Source organism: Vulpes lagopus, chromosome 9, assembly GCF_018345385.1.
Source record: "Vulpes lagopus strain Blue_001 chromosome 9, ASM1834538v1, whole genome shotgun sequence".
Classification (NCBI taxonomy): Eukaryota; Metazoa; Chordata; class Mammalia; order Carnivora; family Canidae; genus Vulpes; species Vulpes lagopus.
This window is the reverse complement of record NC_054832.1, coordinates 29,449,107-29,467,802: the sequence shown is the minus strand read 5'-3', so window position 1 is coordinate 29,467,802 and position 18,696 is coordinate 29,449,107. Positions and strand designations below refer to the sequence as shown.

Genomic DNA, 18,696 nt, shown 5'->3' with positions numbered 1-18,696 from the left:
AGGCCATTATGATCAAAGTCCCAACCCCTAGACCCTCAACATTAGAAATTACCTCTCTGCTCTGAGAAATAGATTCCATAATGTCCCATATGCCATTTTTACAGAAGATGTAAACTATACATCTTCTGAAAACATTTTACACATTTCAGAAAACATTTTAAACGCAAGGACTGACCTAATTACTCATAGTTGTTTTATTAGGCAGATTGTAAGTGAAAACTATCATCTTCTGCATAGGACTTTTTGAGGACCTGTCACTGAGGTGGCACTAATAGTATTATGACATTTTCACTGTACAAATAAAAAAGGTGCAGTAGTTTAAATCTTTTTTTTTTTTAATTTTTATTTATTTATGATAGTCACACAGAGAGAGAGAGAGAGAGAGAGAGAGAGAGAGGCAGAGACATAGAGGGAGAAGCAGGCTCCATGCACCGGGAGCCCGACGTGGGATTCGATCCCGGGTCTCCAGGATCGCGCCCTGGGCCAAAGGCAGGCGCCAAACCGCTGCGCCACCCAGGGATCCCGAGGTGCAGTAGTTTAGAAGAAATGAAAACTTGAGTTCATTTCTCTAAGGGCCAAAAAGTTTGACAGTTTCAAGGAGATTCAGTGAAACTAGTCAACTCCTAACCAGCTGTAACTTTTACGTCAAGTTAACAAAAGCTAATCTGACCATTTTTATTCCCCCCCCATCCTTCCACTCCTCCCTCCCCTACTCTTTTTTCTTTTAATGTACAGTGTTCTCCTTATCAGAAAGTATTAAAGATACACAGAAATTTCATAGAATCACCCTGGAAAAATGTAACTCACATTATTATCTATGGTCTCTTTTAACCGTGTAAGGTCTTCCATAGCTGCATCCCAATTCTGCATTAAGATTTCAGACGCCAGTTTTCCCCAGAGTGAACTCAAAGCATTTCTATCTGTTGCTGGAACCTGTTTAAGCAATCATAATGAATTATATTCTGAATATTCTAGGAAAAAAATATACTGTGTATTTTATACCTTACATATATCCACCTAGCCTACTAAAAGACTTATAGCTTTCCACCCCAAACAGTAATTATCTAAGTTCTTATTGGATCACATTGGTTAAACTGATTTAAACAGCTTCCATTTAACTTAATTTACTAAAAATACTCCCCCTCTTTGATATTCAGTCTAACTCAGAAAGAGTAACTTAAAAGTAGGGTACAGGACCAGCGTTAAAAGTATTATTTTCAGAACAAAAAAAATATCCAAATTACAACACAAATGAAAGGAGTTAGAGAAAAAAAGCAAATCTACTGGTTAATAATAACAATAATTATCAAAGGAATATATACTGTGCAATAACATGTTTATTTTCACATAATCCTAATAGAAACACTAAAAAGGTAATTTTTTTAATCTCCATTTTTATTAAAGAGGGGAAACTGATGCATGGAGAGTGTAATTTGCTCAAAATTACACTTCTTTAAATTTTAAAAGCTACAGATTTTTTTTAAAGATTTATTTATTTTTAGAGAGCGAGAGGTAGGGGAGAGGCAGAGGGAAAGGGAAAGAATCTTTTAAGCAGACTACCAGTAAGTGTAGAGCCTGATGGGGGTAGGGGTAGCACTTGATCCCATGACCTATGAGATCATGACCTGAGTGGAAACCAAGAGTCTGATGCTTAACAACTGAGCCACCCAGGCGCCCCCAAAGCTACAAAATTTATACCACAATCTAAACCACAAAAGAGGAAGACTAAGGGCACCTACTCTTTCTGCCACTGATGGAAAACGGTAACAAACCCAAAATACCTATTAAAGACTTTGATGGCAGTAATTAACTATAATGTACTGAATAACATTTAGCAAACACATTATTTGTAATAGACAAAAAAATGGAAGTTCAATTTTTTTTTCCAAAACCACAACCAATTCAGGATACATCCCAGTTTGATATTAAAATGTGATAAGCTATGCATCTGAAAATCAGTAAGTAACAGACATCTATCTTTTACAGCAACATTATCAAATAGAACACATCAGCCCTGAAACTTCAGCCAAGACCCAAAGCTTCCAACATTACTTAAGCTTTCTTGATTCAAGGAAAATACCTTTAAGTCAAATGGAATGTACTTACAGGAGATAAATTTTATTTTATTCTTTTTAAAGATTTTATTTATTTATTTATTCATGATAGACACAGAGAGAGAGGCAAAGACATAGGCAGAGAGAGAAAGAGGCTCCCTGTGGGGAGCCTGATGTGGGACTTGATTCCAGGACCCCATGGATCATGTCCTGAGCCAAAGGCAGATGCTCAACCACTGAGCCACTGAGGCGTCCCAAAGAAAGAAATTTTAAATTCTGAATAAAAACAATAACAAAACCCATGCTACTAAAATATGATCACCAATAGTTCTAGCATCTTAAAATCACTTTTATTTTAATAACTGCTGGATAAGGGGAGAGGTTATATTTTCATGCCAGATTAAAGGCACAGAGAAGGCAGATTTTTTTTTTAAGATTTTATTTACTTATTTGACACACAGGGAGAGAGAAAGAGAATAAACACAAGCAGGGGGAGTGGCAGAGGGAGAGCAGACTCCCCGTTGAGCAGGGAGCTGGATGCTGGACTTGCTCCCAGGACCCTGGGATCATGACTCAAGCCCAAGCCAAATGCAGAGACTTAACTGACTGAGCCACCCAGGCGCCCAGAGAAGGCAGATTTTTAACAATATAATTAAAATACAGTGTTAATCCCTTTTATTTTTTAGTAACTTTTAAAACAAAAAATGTTCAAAAAATTCCTACCAACTCTGCTCTACCTTTTCATTCCAAGTTAATGCATTTCTTAGACCACAACCAAATAGGGTGCATGTAAATATTCTTTCGATGTATTCTAAAAGCCATCACATTTTTAAAAAATAAAGGTAGATTCTGGGGTCACACAGCTTTAATTTACACAACACTGACCTACAATAGGTCACCTGGAGAGTCAAATTCTAATCACAGATCATAGTTACAATGGTTCTTTCATAGCTTATGTTTCCCTAACTATAGATTTAAGAGAATAACCAACCACCAGACAAGAATTTAGACATGAAAAAAGGCTATTACAAAAAAATAAAAGTAAGTAACTAATAAGTAAAACACTGATATTATTCATCCCAAATCCAATTCAGGATTTTTAATGTTTGCTATTAACAAGATTTTGAACAAATACATAGATTTTATAGTAGTGCCTATCTAAACAAAAGAAAAAGAAAAGTAAAATTATCCACTGTTTTAAACTTAGCTTGGTTAGCTCCCATCAATAAGCCAATTTCCACCTACTCAAATGCTTTGTCACACAGATAGGACATAAATTTAAAATAACTTTCACATAATTTCTAAGCACTATCCTATCACTATATTTTGACTGCTCTTAATGTAGAACATTGATTTTTGTGCTCAAATCATGGTAATCAATCACCTAACCAAATGTCATTTGAATTCCAACACAAGATCTGTTAGGTAATACAAAAGCTTTAAAACAGAATTTTTTTAAATTAGGGAACTAAGATCTTATTTAAACAAAAGGAAACATAAAAACTTCACAAACCTTTAAGTATATATACCTATCCTTTGTATAAATTTTCAGACTAATTGTAAAACCACACTACATAAATGTAATATACTGTTAAAACTAGAATATATTTATTAGGATAAAAGCTTTTTGTAGCAGGATAGCAAGTTTTTAATCCCCTAAAGGTTCATGCGTACTACTCTGGCTCAAGTCCATGTCATTACAGTTGGCTCTTCATACCAACCTGCTTTCAAGGGTGGATATGCTAGAAGAGTTTCAATATCTGGATTTCCAGCAGTTACCTTAAGTTTCCACGTCTTAGCAAAATGGCACATTCACTCACTGACCAGCAACAATAAATTTACTGTGCTAGAACTCTAACATGACACTAAATCTTCATTCTCAAAATTCACTCCCAGCATTAACAAATGATATGAATAACCAACTCTTTTCATGTACCTGTAATCATATCAGGCTTCTGATTTTACAATCCTGGTTTAAGCTGTTTACATTTCCAAAGTAATCAACTTTTGCTCTCCTAAATCCTTCATAATATTCAAAGTAAAACTGATGGAATTTTCTGATAAGCCACTACATTTTAGCATCACTGATTACCTTCAATGCACTTGCAAGCTAACCATAGCTAATCTGTAAATTAAGAATATTCGTAAATGGGAGCAAGAGAAAAATACTTTTTTTCAAATCAAATTTTGAAATACACTGAAAATATTTTCTTTAGAAGCAAGGATAGTAGTTCTAAAAAATGAAGTTCCCGAAGTACTTTTTAAGTGTAGCAATTAGCTGACTTAATAAAACAATCTCTTCTTCTCTGCTCCCCCAAAAGGAAAATTTAATTTCCTAGAAAACAACGAAAGAAAGCAGCTATAAGTCTTTTCTTTGTGGTAAGCATATGGGGCTAAAAGAATAAAGGCAACAGAAAATAGAGAAAGAAGAAACAGACTCTTCCAAGGTTAGAAAACAATAAGTCCCTGTCTTAAGAAGTTATTTCCCAACATCTAGGATTAACTAGAGAAATCAGAGACTCAGGTACTTGCTTACTAACCCAAAGTGAGTAACAAATTATAATTTCTCAAGTGAAAAGCTAGTTAAAACAAGGGCATTTTGATAACTCTAGAAAGCATGAATACAATTACCTACAACGAAGGCAGAATGAGAAAAACACATCTTTTCATTTGAAAGCCTTTTTTCTTTGGCTTCATGCAATTCTCCTTCCCAAACAAAAGCACTGAATCTAGCAATTTGTCAAATAGGCAAATGAAAATAACAAAGAGGGTTCTTTACTATTAGAAATTTGCTCTAATAGTACCATTTAACCTCACCCTCCTCCTCATTATTAAAAAAAATCATTGAGTTTTATTTTCTAATAGCTAAGGGTAGAAATAAATAAAAAAAAGTTACTATTAAAAGCCATAATTTTTTTTCAAATGTTATTAGAGTTCTACAGTTGTTTAAAAGAAACTCAAGGGATGTATACAGCATAAAATACTGAATTAAATTTAGGAATAACGGATTTATTCAACGAATATTTATTAAACATCCACGATGTGCTATTCACTGTGCTATACAGTAATATTAACAAATTGATTACATGATAGAATTTTGATAATGCTCATCATACAATTATACATAAAATAAGAAATTAGTGGCCTCTACTTTTGGGTTTCAAGAACAAGATAAATTTTCCTCCAAATTTATAGGTCTGATACAAGCTTTCCTATTTTTATTTGTTCTTTGTTGGGGAAAGCAAATTTTTTTCTCCTTTCAAGGATTCTTGAAAACTTATGTACAGACTCAAATCTATGACGTTTTGACAACCCAAGGGAAACTGACAGCCATATGAAATCTGAGAAGAAAAAAAATTTACTTACCAACACTCTAAAGAAGTAAAGATACTCAGCTGCTCCAGAATAATTCCCACATTCATATTGGAATTTTGCATACCTATAGAGTGTATCTAAATATTCCTGCCTAAACTAAAAAAAGAAAAACAAACAAACAAAAAATTCAGTTCTATTTTTGAGTTTTAAAATTCAAGCCATTTACTTCTTTAAATGTCTCCAGAATTAATTCTCTCAGTGCATCCTAGGTGTCACCAAAAAAAAAAAAAAAAAACCAAAATAAAACAAAATCATGATCAGAAGTACATGATTCTTAAAACATACATTAGCAACTGGTGGACTTATCATTCATAATTCTGGTCTCAAAAGAATTATGAGCTGTAACAATACCTAATTTGTTGCAATGAAAATCTGAATTGCAGTAGAAGGTCTAAGTTGTGAGTCTCTCAGTCAGTGACTGAACTTAGACAACTAACACGTGCATGCATCCCTAGAAGGTTTTGTGATTCTATGCAAGTAACATGTACAGTAAATTTCAGTTCTGTAAAAACTGGAAGTTTCACCAACTTATGAAGTTAGCAATGAAAGCAAAGTGAAAGTAAAGAAATATAAGAAGGGCTCTGAACTAGAACATTATCAAACACACCAAACATTCTCTATAGAAACCAGGAAGAATAATTTGCACAGTGGTCAGCATACCTCTTGTTATAGTAATTGTTAAATAAAAGATAAAACCGAATGCAAGTGAAGAATTAATTACATGCAAGTCCTCAAACTTTAACACAAGGGAAAGGAGCCTGGGAGATGACTAGGAAAGTCTACAATAAAATTCCTTTATTGGGGATTTATGAAGATCTTAATAATGTCAAGAACTACTATTTTCCAGAAACCAGCCAGCGTATTAATTCTATTGCTCAAAGCATTTCTAACTCAAATTTAGTTCTATCTTTATTTGTAATGCACCAGAAATAAAAAAATGGTATCCATTACTTGATTATTCTAGAAAAAATAAAAAGTTTTGAAAATTAATAGGGCCTAAAGGTAAGTATAAGCATCTCATTTTCTCATCAGCATCAATCTTTAAAAACTGAAGTTTTGAAAACATACCAGGTATTATATTAATAAGTTAATCTGGAATTTATACTCATGTCAAGCCTCAAACCTATATATGCAGCACTATTCTTTAATTAGCCTTATTAAAACTGGACAACAATAGAAAATTTTTTAAATATCACTTACACCATGCTTGTCTGCCAGGTAGTCAAACAGCATCCGGCCATCTCTTAATTAGAAACAAAGATTGTATTTAATAGGCCATAGAAAACAAAATATGCATATCCAATGCTTATCCCATTACCCACATAAAGCCATTTAAATATCTTAATACTTAAACACTAGAAATAAGACTTCTAGAAAAAAATAAAAATATTACAAGATTCATCAGTTATGCTTGTTACATATTTTAGGGTGTATGCTATACACATACATTAGGGTGTATGCTATACACCCTAAATAATTATTATCCATATCAGTGTCAATTCAACTGACCTTTTCTTAAATTAGCTTTGCATAACTATGATGTTGACAGGCTGGTAAAAGACAAAATGATGACAAAGACACCAAGGAACGAGTGACAGATGGGCACAGTGGCCCACTTACTGGGCATTTTCAAAAAAGAAAACATTTTCTTACACTTATCACAGAGCAAATGCTATGATGTTTTTCCAGAGCATAATTTTACTTGAAGATTTAATGGGAGAGGGAATATATCATCACCAAAATTAACATGGGTATATTATAATACTGAATATGAAACATGCATGAAATTTTAACATAAGATTTCAAAAAAAACTTAACACTTGTGGATCACAGTGAATAACTGTATTACATTCCTTGTATCCATAATCACTGTGGCAGTATTTTCAGAAAAGTATGATAAGTACAATATATGTTCAATGAAATTTAAAAACGAATTGGTTGGAAGAGATTATCACTTTGAAAATAAGTAGTTTACACGTTTTTAAAACAATTCCATCCTTCCATTTATCTCAATGCCAATGCCTATTAAACTACAAGGAGTTCTCACTTTCTAATAACTCTATATTCATCTTGATTTATATCCTAATCTCATTAGTTTCTAGTACTTAAGTGACTAAATTTGGAATTTAAATTCTAAATTTTCTGCTGAACCCTAACAGCTGGGTTATTCCAGCTGTTCCTTTGTGGACACTTATATGTGACCTGAAGGTCTGTCATTATATTCTATTCTAAGTGTACATAAGTAGCATAACACAGGCACACACACATAGCTTATACATGTCTGCTTTGTTAAGACATAGCTATGTGTACATGTATAGGTCTGTGTATTATGTGTTATACATAGTGTAACGTGGCGAACATTAGTAACGTAGCAGGTTACATTATAATATGGTTATATTGCTGTTTTGCTTATAATTATCTGGTAACACTTCCCCAAAACACAAATGAAAACAGAGCTAATCTCTCTAAAAATTTGGTTTGGTCACATATCATATGAACTAAAGATACAACATAGCAAAATCTTCAGCAATTCCTCTAGTAAATACATTGGCAGCTGAGATTTACCACAATGGCAATATTCAATTTTAGTAGATTTTATTTTAAAGAATTTCTAATAACCCAAAGGGTTTCCATTAATGATATACATTAAGCCAGAGTGAGGCAATATGCTTTCTTTGGAAACCAAGCAATAAATTTATTTCTGGTTAAGAGGAAGTTAAGAATAAAATAACCTTATCAGCTCTACACTATTCTTCGTCCTTGGGCTGAGCAATGAGGTTGGAAGGATACAAGAGAATGCAGCCAAGTGATAAAATGAGCTCAGGTTTCCCTCTTGGCACTGCCCAGGCACAGGTATGTCAACCTCAGTACTACTGACACTTTGGAGGTGGATAAGTCTTTGTTGGGGGTAGGGTACTGATCATTGTAAGATGTTTGGCAGCAACCCTGACCTCTTCTTGCTAGGTCCTAATAGCAACCTTTTAATTATGACAACTAAAAATGTCACCATACACTGCTAAATATCCTCTGGAAAGAGAGGAGGAAGGCAAAACTATTCCAGCTTAATCAGATTTGGGTAACTGGTAAAGAAGTTAAAAATAAAACTAGTATTAATATTTTAAGGAATTTCTGGGCCCTACACATTAAGGATAAATTAAAATAAATAAAGTAATCAATTACTCCATGAACTTTTATGATGGGATAGTAGACAAAATTTGAATGAACATTTGTATTAATCCAGAAAAGAGAATTTGCAGAATACAAATTAAGGGAAGATACCTGGTTGACTGCATCTGCCTTGTAGTTTCTGGATCTTCAAACATCTTCACAATTGGTTCCGTTTCTGCCTGAAGCTGTTTCAGTTGTGCAACAACTGTGGTTCTTTTTTCTCTCAAAGCTAATTAAAAATGCAAAGGAGTACTCTAATGTTAAACTATACTGCTCACCATGAAGATGTCTCTGGAAATTTTTCAGTTTACTTAAATTGTGCATAAATTTTTTACCAACATATTCATGTCTAGGAATCATCAACTCAGTAAGTCTCCCAGATCCATTTTTTTTTCTTTCTAGCAGTGCAAAAGCACATAAAGAGGGAATCTTCTTATTCTTAAAGAAAACTGAGGAATATACTGATACAGCCTGGGAGGGGGTGGCTGCTATGAAACAAATTATCTGATTCTACATTTCAGAGACTTCAATCCTGGTGTTTTTGTATTTGTTCTCACTGAATTTTCTTAGGTGAATATTATCCCAGAGTTTCTGAATAGACTCAGAGGCGTTTACGTATTACTATAGATCTTCAATTAGGTTGAATGGAATTTAAATCCAGTCAGTAATCTCTCTATAAATCTAACTCTGTAATCTCTCATCCCAATTCTAGTTTCTACTGCATGATGAAGAGTCAGAGAAAACATGCACATAACCTACCCTGCAGGCATGTTTTAAACTTTCAATAAGAAATAGTTAACTTTTTCATCACAAACTAAAATTTAAAGAGCTATTGTCATTTACTGTAAGTAAAAAATGTGATTATGTTTAGTGTAATAATTTGTTACACATTAAAAAAGTATTACTGGAACAGTGTTTCTCAAACATAAAAGGGTACCTTGATCAAATTTTAGAAAATGTCAATTTAAACAATGTAAACTCTATTTCTCTATTGAAAGCGTTCATAGAATTTTTTAATACCATGTTCATAAGCGTAATAATACAGCATTTTTCAAACTTAATGGGAAAACTTTCTTTTTTTAAGGGAACATCTATTATCACAGAAAACAAGAATGTGGAAAACATCATGCCACGGTAGTGCTCCAATTTAAGTGCTGGGCCTCCACCAGCAGTTTCTGATTAAGTATATCTGGGGTATGACTCCAAAATTTGCATTTCTGACATATTCTCCCAGGTGAACTGATAATGTACTGGGGACAATACTTTTGAGAATCCTGGATATACCCAGATACTTCAAGATGAAAAGAAATCTCTTAGAAACACAGATGCTAAATGAAAATGTTAGCAGACCAAAAACAGCAGCATTCTCAGATTATTCTAAAAAGACAATCTGATACATAAGCACAATTTTGATAATACACCCTATGAACTGAACATATTTGAAAATCATGTTTCAAAGTAGTTTCACACTATTTGGGGTGAGAAAATAATATACTTTAGATGACACATAACCTTCACATTACCTTTCATCCAGAGAACTTTTAAAACATTCGAATAATTGATTAAAGACTTTTGGCTAAAGCTCTTAAAAATCACAAAACTTTAACACACACATCCTCGGTTCGTGAGGCAAGCTGCAGTTCCAAATGACAAAACTTACCATGTGGAATATCATCAGAATAAAGGTTTTTGTATACATCCATAGCAAAGTCTACCATGTTGGTATCACTAAGAAGATCCAATTTCCCTTGTAATAATTCTTTTTCATTATATATCTGCAAGACAAAATTACTTTCTAGTGAGTATGCTGAAGTACCTCCAAATAGAAAGATAAACAGCCGCACCAACTCAACTGATAAGCACATATAGGTGCTTCCTTGCCACACCAGATAATTGGGCATCAACTCAAATTTTTTACCTTCTTAGTATCTCACATCCACATGATGCCTACCCATCTCTCCTTGAGGTGGCCTCTTGTCTACCCCCATATATTTTTTCACTAAATCATTTGAATCCTTTATAATCCTTCCCCAATTGACACCACTAAAACAGAACCAGCACCCATTCTCTAAGTCAACTTTGTCTTATCAGGTTTTTACTTTGCTAGGACTTCAAGAAACAATTTAACCCCAAAGTACAAGGACCAAAGAGATACAAAAGCAAACTTACATAAATGTGAAATTTAGTGCAATGAGCAACATGGAAGGATTCTATACAATAGTATTCAAGGAGATAGTAACCAAAATTAAAAAAAAAAACTTAAATAAGCAGTTTTCAAGATAAAACTTAAGCAAAAGAAAAGATTTGCATACTACATTTAATTTTGTCATGGAAAAAAAATGCAGGAAGATTCCACATTACAGTTTGTGAAAAGATGGTGATCAAATGGTACAGCTAGGAGATCAAAACAATCTTCGAAGCTATGTAAAGAACTCCTACAAAATAGTAAGGAGAGAGAATTCAATTGAAAATGGCTAAAAAATTTTAACAGCTGCTTTATAAGAGTATAACCAAATGGTCAAGAAACTCCAAAAAGGTTCTCAACTTCACTAATCATACAGAAAATGCAATTAAAGCCACATTAAAACAACAACAAAAACGCCTGTCAATACCAGTGTTGGTGTAGATGTAGAGTAATTGAACACTTACTCTTCTGGCAGAAGTATAATCACTTTGGAAAACTGTTTTTATTTCCTAAAATCAAACATACTTTTTGACCTAGTAATTCTGGTCTTTGATACCCAAGAGAAATGGGTGCATATATTCAAAGGACATATCCAAGAATGTTCATAGCAGATAGACCAGTCTATCAATATTAGAATGAATAAACTATAATATACCTATATAACTGATTAACATTCAGCAATGGAATCAAAGAACTAGTTATCCTACCAACTTGGATGACTCTCACAATGTAGAATGAATTAAGTCACACAAAGCAGTACAATGCTTAGTTTCATGTATGTAAAATCCAAACCAGGCAAAAAACTATTCTAGATCAGATGAGTCCTTACCTTTGGGAGATGTGAGTAGATTAAGAGGAGTCAAGAGGAAAGTTTTTAGGATATTTGTCATGTTTTATTTATTGATCTGGATGGTGGTCACACAAGTGGGTTCACTTTGAAAAAGGTGCTTATATTTAGCACTTTTCTGTATGAATGTAATATTTGATAAAATTTTTCTTTAAAAAATTGAGGCTTCCTTTCAGTGTACCCTATAGAAACTTAATTTTAAGTGAAAACATCTTTCTCTAGCATACGAACCTCTTGTCACCCACTTACAGATTTTAATTTACACGGTCTCTATTGTAGATTAAAAGCATTGCTCCTCTGCCATCAGACCTTACTGGCCTCTTAAATCTATCTCTGCTTATATCACCTTCCCTAAATTCTGCCTTATACCCACACTTACTGTGTAAAGGGCAGACAGTAAATAACTTAGGCTTTTGAGCCAAGAGGCAAAATCTAGGAAACTAGGGGTACCAAGGTGGTGCAGTCAGTTGAGTACCTGACTCAAGGTTTCAGCTCAGGTCGTTATCCCAGGGTCCTGGGATAGAGTCCTGCATCTGGGCTCTGCTCTCAGCGGGGAGTCTGCTTGAGATTTTCTCTCCCCCTGCTTCTGCCCCTTTCCTCAACTCATGCGTGTGCATGTCCACACACATGCTCTGTCTCTCAAATAAATAAATCTTTAAAAAAAATCTAGGATATTATATATAAGTCCTGTAAGAGTTTCCACAATTTCTTTTCTTTCTAAAGTAAACAGTAATAGAGTAAAATTTTTTTATAAAAGAGATCTACTAACAAGAAGAATGAAATTTTGGGAGGGTGGGAACTAATTCATTCAACTGAGGTACAGAGTTAGTGTTTTATAATTGAAAATGTTTGCACATTTTCATCTATTAAAAATTATTTTTAGGTTACAGACCATACAAAATAGGCAGAGAGTGCTTGCTGTATTTGCTTCACGGACTATAGTTTTGCCAATCCCTGCCTGGTCTATCAATCTCTTGAAAACAGCTCCTACTTTTTAACAAATTGAAAATATTCTTTTGACATCTCTTCCTGCTGTCATCCTCCACAAATCCAACATCCATACTGATGATTAAGAAACTCAAGCCTTAAAATTTCCCACATCTTTCCTTAACTTTCACTTAGTACCTCATCTCTAACACTTCAATTTAAATTCATCATCTTTTTCACTATTACCATTAAAACACTTCATCATGCCCACTATACCCCACTGTCCTTTGAAACTTTTATATCACCCTTTTTGGTTGTCACTTACCACATTAGTTAAGATACCATTTTTAACTATTCCAAAGATTTTCTCATTAGTAGTATCATTGATTCCATCCATTTTCTCCAGCCACATACAATTCAATGTCAATCTCTACTTCTGGAAAAAAGTCCTCCGCCTTCTATGTTCTGGCTAAGGATAACTATAAAATGTTTCAAAAGCAAGCAATAATGCTATTCTTATTCATATCTGTGCTTTTCTCTGATCTGTAATCCATCTCTGACATATATCTACAAGCCTACCTCCAAACATTTCTACACTATTTCAATAACCTTCCACTGCTCCTCTCCCTCTGACAGTGACTGTCATAGGCCCTTATAAATAAATATATGATTTTCAATCTCAGTTGGGCCATCCATACCCACCAATTCTTATACTTTGGTCAGTTTTCTCAGTCTCGATTTCTATTCCTTTTTTTTTTTTTCGATTTCTATTCCTTATCTCACTCCACAAAACCCCAACTGGCTGCCTCCTCTTTCACACAGGATGGCCTACCCTCCCAAAAGAAAATATTCAAGAATATTCACTTTGTCCCAGAAGGCTAAGAGATAATGCTTTAAATACATTACCTCCATGCAATTTTTCTAACAACCCCATAAGGTTGGTGGCAGTATCAACACTTCATGCAGGAGACAGGCTTAATTAAGATGAGAAAGTAACTGCTCTGAGATATTAAATAATTATTAAAAGCATGTATGCCAGACTATATTTTACATGCTAAGGACACAGCAGAGAACAAAAGTAGAGCACACATTCTCCAACATATTACAAATATATCAAATTGTTACTCTCAGGAATAATGAGCACAGCCTTTATCCTAACTATCTAAAACTCAACTTAAAACCTATCCTCAAGGGATGCCTGGGTGGCTCAGTGATTGAGTGCCTGCCTTCAGCTCAGGGCATGGCCCCAGAGTCCTGAGATCAAGTCCCACCCTGGGTTCCCCTTGAGGAGCCTGCTTCTCCCTCTGCCTATGTCTCTGCCTCTCTCATGAAAAAAATCTTTAAAAACCTATCCTCAACAAAACAAAAACCTATCTTCAAAGTCCTTTTTGCCCACAGAATAGAATCTTTTCAATTCTAACAGCACTCTGCCAGTACTTCTCTACCTTTGTCCCTTTTTGCATTGTATGTAATTATAGACCTTTATCTCCTCTAAAGGATAGGTAAGTTTCTCAGTGGTGAGATGTCTGAGTTTTATCCTAGATTTAACACAATTCCACAACAGACCTATACTTAGTAACTGCTAAGTAAATACTCCAGTATCTTTCTTCCTCTGAGTGTATTCCAGCCATCTCACCAACATTCTCTACAAAATGGCAGGTACTGAACAGTTATTTTCCAATGACTCTCAGCTGCCATTCATAGTTTTGGTCTTACCCTATGAAAAACTAATTTACCTTCACATATTCCTCCCTTTTATCTACCTGCCTTGTAAAACAAAAACATAAAGACCACATCACAAGAATATGAACTTTGGCTAGTTTAGGAGCATTTCTGCAAGTAGCTGATAAAGGATTTCTAATATGGCATTTTTCTATTCTTTCATTTTCAGCGAATTATCCTCACACATCCAGAAAAGGAAACAAGGCTGAAGAAGCGGTTTTATTCAAGCTCTAAAAATACAGGTGTAACTACATCCTAAGTAAAGAAAAATCAAAAGAACTCTGCTGTTCCCTAACATCATAACTTTAGAGTCATGCTATGTGTTTGGAAAAGGAACAGATAATTTTGCGGACTATACCTAATGAACAATTACTACCAAGATCTGAAAAGTTATCAGAACAATTTAATGTTGATTTGCAGAGCTCTTCTGTTTTACTGTCGTTGAGCCACACAAATATACTTCCCAAGTCTAGAGTTCCCTAAGTAGACTTACGTTGTAACCTGCTTTCAGATACAGGATTCATTTACTTTTCTAGCCAATAATCGAATCCCTTCATCATAGAAACACTGCTTTATCATGATTATTATGTATCAATTTCCCAACAAACTCAAGGTATAACTAACACCAACATTTCACAACTTTCAGGATTGAGACGTTTTGAAATGAGGACTCAGAACCACATAATTCAAGGTACCTAGAGTAGCTAAATGAAGGTTAACTTTCAAATTACTCTTAGTCTGTATACACCGGAAAACCACTTTTAAGCAAAAAAAAAACAAACAAAATTGTCCAGTTTTTTTTTTTTGAGGGGTCGGGGAGAAGGACGCCCCATCAGACAAAATATGCCACGCTCTAAGAACTGGCTGTACTTATCGAAAGACCGGGAAGCCTCTATGCGAAGGACTCGCAACTTCATGGAAGTTCAAGTAGTACTTGGTTTTTAAGTGTATGAAAATTATTCCAAAGATCTGGCAAACAAAAACACAAAGCCAAGCACACCCTTCCCCATAGTCCCCGAAAGAAAACCCAAAATCTCCCTACACAACAATTTGCTTTCGGAAGCAAGCGCTACTACTTGGACGCTGGCGAATGGTCCACTTCCGAGAGGAACTGACGCGGAAGTCCCTCTGGCACTGTCACCTCCAGAAGTGAAGCAGAGACCTCTTCAACCTAAGCTGTGCACCGTCACCCTCAATTCTTGTCACACCCGAGTCCTGCCGTGCTAACCAACTGGGACGGCGCTAAATTACCAGCAGATCCTCCTGCCTCACGCAGGACCAAACTCGCGGCCGCCTCACACGTGTGTCAGGCCTGGGGCTGTCGCCACCGCCTCTCGGCCTCGCCCGGCGTCTTACGCGCTCCCGCGGCTTCTTCGCGGTCAAAGCCCCCCTCACCTCTTTTACGGAGAGAAACTCCAGCAACGGAAAGACTAGATGCCGATCCAAAAAGTGCGCGATGCGAGTAGTCAAGTCGTACTCCGCCATCTTGCCAAGAAAAAAGAAAGTCTGTACTCACTAAAACTTTATTGATAGCGTCGACGAACAAACGGACAAGGCCCGGGCTGCGCGTGCGCAGTGGTTAACCACGCCCGGGGCCGGGGGCGGTGTTCAGCCCCAAGCGCTCAGAGAACAATGGCGCATGCGTGCGGGTCCTCCCTTCCTTTAGGCAACCGTGAGGCTGGGCGGAGCCGCGGGCGCGGTTTCTTCCGTTTGCGAGTCTCCCGGCGTGCCGCCCTCCGTTCCGCTAGTAAATACCGAGAAGGGATTGTCGGTTTCTTTGGGAAGTGGCCGAGGGCCAGATAATGAGGCCCCTGCTTTCCGGGAAGTTGCATGGAAGAAAGAAAGAATACCTGAGGCTTCGTTGGGCGTATAGCGTTTGTTTTGTAGTCGTGGGTTACATTAAGGTGGGCGGGTTTCTAGGCAGCAAACTAGTGAAGTAATTTTTGATGATAATTAAGATCCGTGATCTGTCGGGCGTGGTCGGCCGGACCTAGTCTTTTAGGAAGGTCAGAGAAAGCACAGGGTAGCAGTTTAATGGAGGCTCGTAGTGGCAGAAGGAGGCGACAAAATTGGAGCCAGGGTAAACCGTGCGTGGTGGATGGCTTAGCGATCGGAAAGGCCACGACACAGGGGAGGACTTGGTATATTCCAAAAGCTGTATATCCTGTGTGACTAGACAGTGAGGTAAAGACGATGTGAAGGGCCAGGTCATGCTTAAGGTAAGAAGGTGGATTTTATTCCAGGTGCTCTGAAGTCTCCTCTGCCAGTCCTCTTTCATCTTTCAGGCCTCTTCTGGAGGGCCTCAGGGTCTTGGACCTCTTCTCTAAGTCAATACCCTAGTTGATATCATTCAACCTAATGGCTTTAAATGCAGTCTGTACATTGACAACTCCTAAATTATAGCCCCAACACAGACTTTTAGTTAACTGCAGACTCACATGTATGTAGCTGGCTACACAGCATCTCAACGTCGACATGTCCAAAGCTAGACTCCCACATGTAGCTCATCAAAACCTGCTCTTTTTGCCCTCTTCTCCGTCTGGTGAATGCTAGTTCCATCTGCCCACTTGCTCAGACCCAAAACCTTGGAGTCATCTTTGGCTTTTCTCTTTCTGTTACATTTTGCACTGAATGCACCAACAAACCCTTTGTTTTTTAGCATCTGAAGCATATCTGGATCCAGTCAGTTCACACCACCTCCAAAGTCACATCCCTAGTCCAAACCACCATCATGTCTTGCTTTGGTTTGTACAGTATCTTCTTCACTAATTACTTTGCTTCCCTTCTTTTCCACCTGTGATTTATTCCCACAGAAGCCAGGGTGACTCTTAAAATAAATATGCTTAAAGCTATCAAAGCCTTGTTATCTCTTGCACTAACCTCATCTTCTTCATATCCTCTTCTTCTTCACTCTACCCCAGCCCTATTTTCTGTCTGTATAGATTTCCCTACTCAGGGCTTTTATGTGAATGGACACATATAATACGTGGCCTTTTGTGTCTGACACTTTCAATTTGCATAATATTTCCAAAATTCACCCTAGTTTTAGCATGACCAGTACTTCATTTCTTTTCATGGCCAAATTATATTCTATTATATGGCTATACCACAAAAAAATTATGGACATTTGGGTGGTTTCTACCTTTTGGCTACTATGAATAATGCTGCTATAAATATTTGTGTACAAATTTTTGTGTAGACATAAATTTTCAGTTTTCTTGGTTCTATACCCAGAGATGGAACTGGTGGGATACATGGTAACTATGTTTAATCACTTGAGGAACTGCCACACTGTACTATAATTTTGCAAGATATTAACACTGGGGGAAAACTGAGTAAAGGATCTTGCAAGTGTTTGTGAATCTACTATCTCAGAATAAAGTTTCAATTTGAAAAAAAAAATGATTTCTAGACTTTGGGCATAGGAAACTGGGTTCCCACTGGTGAGTAGTAGATGGGGGGAGAATAGTAGAGGAATAGGTATGGGTGCTAAAATCAGGAATTCTGTTTTAGAAGAATAAGATCCTTATTATAGATCCACATATTGATGTGTAGTATGCAAATTGACATACTATTCTGGATCAGTTGATATAGTTGTTACCACTTACCATGTATGTCACCTCGTAAAATAGACCCTCGTTATCCATAGCAGGTACATTCCAAGACCCCCAGTGGATGCCAGAAACCATGTACAGTAACAAACCCTATACATATACTATGCTTTGCCCAATACATACATACCTATGATAAAATTTATAAGTTAGGTATAAAGTTTCCCAGAAGCCCAGAAACTAAAGTTGTAAGAGAATATAGACAGGAAAAGAGGAAGTTAAAGAAGTAGCAGCCAAAGCTTCCAGCATAAGTGACCTAGGGCAGAGGAAGAAAGCAAGCAGGTAACAGTATGGAAACTTGTCAAAAAAGGAAGAGTGGGCATTTTTGAGAAGCAGAGAGAAATAAGATGCAATTCAATTTGATTAACATTTTGAGCTTTTACCATATGCAAGGTATTAAGCTAGGTATTAATGGAAGTATATAATCCGTAAAGGCTATATAGGAGCTTTCAGTCTTAATAGGTGGCAATTGTTTATTCATTCATTCTGTGTTAAATCAAATAGTTACATGGTCCTAAGCACCGTTTTAGGTCCTGAGAATATAAAAACGGACTACCTTCTCTGAAGAAGATTATATTCAAGGGGAAGGAGATGAATGAAAACAGATAAATATATACTTCATTCAGTGGTGATGAATGCTTTGAAGAACAGTATGCAAGGTAGAAGTTAGAGAATGGTGGGGAAGGTCTTCAGTGTATGTAATGTGGTCAGGGAAGGCCTCTCTGGTAAAGTAGAATGTGAAAAGGGACCTGAAGGAAGTAGGGAGCCTATGGCTCTCTAGAGCAAGAAAATTTCAGGTAAAGGAAC

General features: G+C 36.2%; 1 protein-coding gene across 1 annotated transcript in view; it reads right to left on the bottom strand.

The window, feature by feature from the left end:
• EIF3E (eukaryotic translation initiation factor 3 subunit E) overlaps window positions 1–15,830 on the bottom strand; it is a 53,331-nt gene extending 37,501 nt beyond the window's left edge. The window contains exons 1-6 of the mRNA XM_041769214.1: window positions 15,674–15,830; window positions 10,258–10,372; window positions 8,709–8,826; window positions 6,630–6,672; window positions 5,421–5,525; window positions 808–933 (exon numbers count right to left, since the gene is read on the bottom strand). Of these exons, the coding sequence (XP_041625148.1) occupies window positions 808–933; window positions 5,421–5,525; window positions 6,630–6,672; window positions 8,709–8,826; window positions 10,258–10,372; window positions 15,674–15,763 (597 nt within the window). The 5' untranslated portion in view covers window positions 15,764–15,830. The remainder of the gene's footprint in view (window positions 1–807; window positions 934–5,420; window positions 5,526–6,629; window positions 6,673–8,708; window positions 8,827–10,257; window positions 10,373–15,673) is intronic.
• Between the last annotated feature and the right edge of the window lie 2,866 nt (window positions 15,831–18,696).